This window comes from Prunus dulcis, chromosome 3 (assembly GCF_902201215.1).
Source record: "Prunus dulcis chromosome 3, ALMONDv2, whole genome shotgun sequence".
In the NCBI taxonomy this organism is placed as follows: Eukaryota; Viridiplantae; Streptophyta; class Magnoliopsida; order Rosales; family Rosaceae; genus Prunus; species Prunus dulcis.
The window spans coordinates 6,558,165-6,562,228 of NC_047652.1; the positions used below are offsets into that span (position 1 = coordinate 6,558,165).

At 38.9% G+C, this 4,064-nt stretch overlaps 1 protein-coding gene across 1 annotated transcript; it reads left to right on the forward strand.

Annotated features, from left to right (window-relative positions):
- Positions 1-1,442: 1,442 nt before the first annotated feature.
- Positions 1,443-3,257, forward strand: LOC117623152 (UPF0481 protein At3g47200-like). The gene has a single exon (XM_034354021.1). It carries the CDS (start codon positions 1,500-1,502, stop codon positions 2,976-2,978), a length of 1,479 nt encoding a protein of 492 aa, XP_034209912.1. The 5' UTR covers positions 1,443-1,499; the 3' UTR covers positions 2,979-3,257.
- The last annotated feature ends 807 nt before the right edge of the window (positions 3,258-4,064 follow it).

The following is a 4,064-nucleotide window of genomic DNA, read 5'->3' on the forward strand; positions in this document are numbered from 1 at the left end:
ATTTAAAATATATATTTTCTAACAAAAACCCAATCCGAACAACAAGAATATATTTTTCTAATAAAAATTCGATCCGATCTAAAATAATAAATTTAAAGTTACTTAATAAATATATATACCGTTTAATTTCTTAAGTGTTATGCATACAAAATAAAAAACAAAAATAAATTGGTTTAGGTGACAAAATGTTTGGATTACGTCATGGAAAAAAATTTTAAAAATATTTTTTTATTTTATTTATTTTTATAAGGACTTTGCGCGACGAAGTTTACTTTTCGTTGCGCAAAGTCAATTTGAGCGACGAATTATTTTTCGTCGCCCAAAGTCACTTCGCTTGAGCGACGAATTATTTTTCGTCGCGCAAAATTGGTCGCGCAAGACTTTGAGCGACGATGTATTGTCGTCGCGCAAAAGTTTGTCGCGCGAAGTGACTTTTTGGCGACGAATTACTTTTCGTCGCTCAAAATTTGGTCGCGCAAGACTTTGCGCGACGATGTATTGTCGTCGCGCAAAAGTTTGTCGCGCAAAGTGACTTTGGGCGACGAATTATTTTTCGTCACGCAAAATTTGGTCGCGCAAGACTTTGAGCGACGAAGTTTCAAGTTTCGTCGCGCAAAGTGACTTTGCGCGACGAATAGTTTTTCGTCGCGCAAAATTTGGTCGCGCAAGGGGTTTTTTTTACTAGTGTAATGGTTTTATATTAAGGATCGGTTAAAAATGTCCAATCTCAGCCAAATAATTAGTGTAGTGTGAAAAGAAGGACAACCTACGATGTGGAAAAAATTATTTTATTAATATATATGAGAAAGAGGGAAAAAATATATATATATATATATATATATGAAAAAATGTCTAATCTCTACCATTAAATGTCATGTATAATATATATTTGAAAATATATATATTTAATCCACTAACACATATATCTAATGAATTGCTCATCTTAATAGTTCTTAAAAGTTAAAACACACGTCTTTATTGGAGAGGGAGTATTTTTACTTACCACTTTAACCTCTTATCGTTTTGGAGAAAGAATTATTAAATAATTAAGTGAGTTTGCACGAGGGTGGAAGTCATGTTCCCACAGTAAGTCGTTAATTAGCCCTAACTATGGTGGTGGACTAGGTCTAAACCCCACTTGCAACTTATAATTCATTATTTATTACAAGGATCAAGACCATAATTTAAACTTTAAAGTCAGTAGTTGTACGATGCTTGATTTTTCTAGTTCACGTGAAGATAGAAAATTAAAAGCAGGTGACTTGGGTTGGGTTGGGTTGAAAAGACTGACAGATGAAATAGTGGCTAGCTACACGAAACACGCTACTCTTATTGAAGCATTGACTTATAAAGAAAGACTTCAATTAATAATTTAAGCATTGATTTCATGATTTCCCTTCTATAAACACTGACGATTAACTTACCAGTACTCATCGTCTACCTGAAACTTGCAGTACCTGTAGCTGTAAATCTCTCCTTGTAATTGGTTCTTCATCCAGATGCAAATGGGAAAGGGCAGCCTTTTTACCAGCAGCTGGTTTCTTTTGCAGAAGATAACCTGCAGAGTGAGCAGAGCAAGAGGTTTCCATGGAGTATGCGATGGCTCATCATCAAATGGGAGGAAAGCTTCGCTGTCACTGATAGAAGAACTGGAGATGGGCAATAATGTTCCGAAAGAGCGAGATATCTGCATTTACAAGGTTCCGAACGCCATGCGCCAGATGAAGAGCAAGGCGTACGAGCCCAACATTGTCTCCATTGGTCCTTATCACCATGGAGTAGCAAGCTTGCAAGAAATGGAAAAGGTTAAACGAATATATTTTCGGCGCCTCTTTGAACCAAACACCGATGATGATAGCATGCTTTCGGTGAAGGAGACGGCGGATCCGGAGATGATGCAATTACTAGATGATGCGAAGAAGGCAATGCAGGAATTGGAGGAGAGAGCGCGGAGATGCTACTCAGAAGAATCCGAGCTGAGTAGCGAGGAATTTGTGAAGATGATGCTAATTGATGGCTGTTTCATCATAGAGTTTCTAAGAGATGCATCGCAGCAGGGCTTTGAGCATACACCTTCCACCGTTGAAAGGTGGATGTTGCCAATTATCCGACAGGATTTGATCAAACTTGAAAATCAGCTCCCGCTGTTTGTTCTTCGCAGATTATACGATAAGCTGATCATCACAAAAACCTCTAGTAGTGCTTCAGATCATCAGAAACCCAAATCTTCAGACTTGGAAGCGCTTTCGATTCGCTTCTTCAAGCCGCTACTACAAGGAAGTGTAGATCCTGACAAACCTTTACAACATTTTGCACCAAAACATGAGGGACAAGGCAAGCACTTTCTTGATCTTTTCCACCATAATATTTGTCCTGAACATAATGAAAAAGAAGTCGATACTCTCCCACGCAAAGATATGAAACACAATCTAAAGCCACAAGAGAAGCAAACCTTTTGGCACAAACATCTCAAGCCACAATGGAAGCAGATCCTTTGGTACAAAGATCTGAAGCCACAAGGGAAGCAGACCCAGCTAATCCTCTCCATACGGGAGCTGAAAGAGGCTGGAGTTAAGTTCAAGAGGAACAAGAAACCCTGTCGGCCACTAGATATCAGTTTCAGCCGTGGAACCTTCGACATCAGGAGGAAGGTACTTACAATCCCTGCAATACACATTAATGATCATAGAGCACTTTGTTCCGCAACATGCTTGCATTTGAGAAATGCCACCGGTATTGCCAGCACCAAGATGTTACAACATATTTGTTTTTTCTTGACGGCCTCATCAACTCCGCCAAGGATGTCGGGCTTCTGCACTACCACGGCATCCTCTTCCACTCTCTGGGCAGCAACAGAAGAGTGGCCAAACTTGTCAACAACCTTTGCAAGGAAGTCGTTTCGGACATGTCCCAGTCCTACTTATACGAGGTGGTTCGCGATGTCGATGCTTACTATAATAGTAGATATGCAAAAGTAAGAGCCTTCCTGGTGCACCACCATTTTAGTAGCTGGTTAGTTGGCATCTCAACCCTTGGTGCATGCTTAGCTCTTTACCTCGCCGTCGTCCAGACCGTCTGTACAGTTGCCACTGCGAAAGGACAATTGGGAAGCGACTTCAGTTTAGGATCCTTTCTCATAGATTCTTTACTTCCTAAACATGTATCTGGGGGAACAGATTCTAAGCCTTCTTAGGTTAGATTATTTTACAAGTGACATTTTCTAAATTAATTAATTACGAGAGAATTCGAGATTGAGATGTCTACTAGCATTGAAAAGACAAATACTAGGAATTTCAGCCCACAATCTATTCTCCTTCAGAATGGGAGAGGGCAGCAGGTACAGAATCATAACAAGTCTCAACCCTTATTTATGTTCAATGATGCCAGTACTGATGACATCTTATATATGTAGATTGAAACGGTTGCACATGATCCTTGATTGATGATACTAGGGACGTGGGCCATAAGGTGCTCCATAAGTAGACGGAGTTCCTCTTGGATCATCCTCATCCCGACCGGTACTCAAAATTCGGGAAGATCGCTGCTTATCCCAATGGCACTTGATTTTCCTACACCCATATTCACTGGTAACTGCTACATTCGCTTCCTTGCTTTCTGCACACATTCAAAATCACTGATGAGAAACAATTCACTTCATACTTACCATTGCACATTTTAATATCAAGAGTCCCAAGTTTCATTTTTTCCTTGTTGAATAAAATATATATAATATGTCAGTATAATTTTAGAGCATCTCCAACAACCTCTTCAACAGCTTTAAAATTCTAAAATAGGTGAGCCACATCAGAAAAACTTGCTCCAACAGCGTCTTCAACCTCAGTCATCAAAGCTGCAACCTCTTTCTCTCTCTTCAGGACTGGCAAGTTGACTTTGGCTCTTCAAACATTTAATTTTACTTTGGAAAAACAAAACCTACCTTGAAAATGTTAAAAACATGCTTTTTTTTTCTTTTCATATAATAAATACAAAGGCATTTTTCATATGTTTTCATATTTTTCATTCTTTTCTATGATATTGCATTAATTGAATTGAAGAGTAAGTTG

What these genes read in the sequence shown, in the direction of transcription:
- LOC117623152 (XM_034354021.1), top strand. Translation starts at nt 1,500, where the DNA reads ATGCAAATGGGAAAGGGCAGCCTTTTTACCAGCAGCTGGTTTCTTTTG.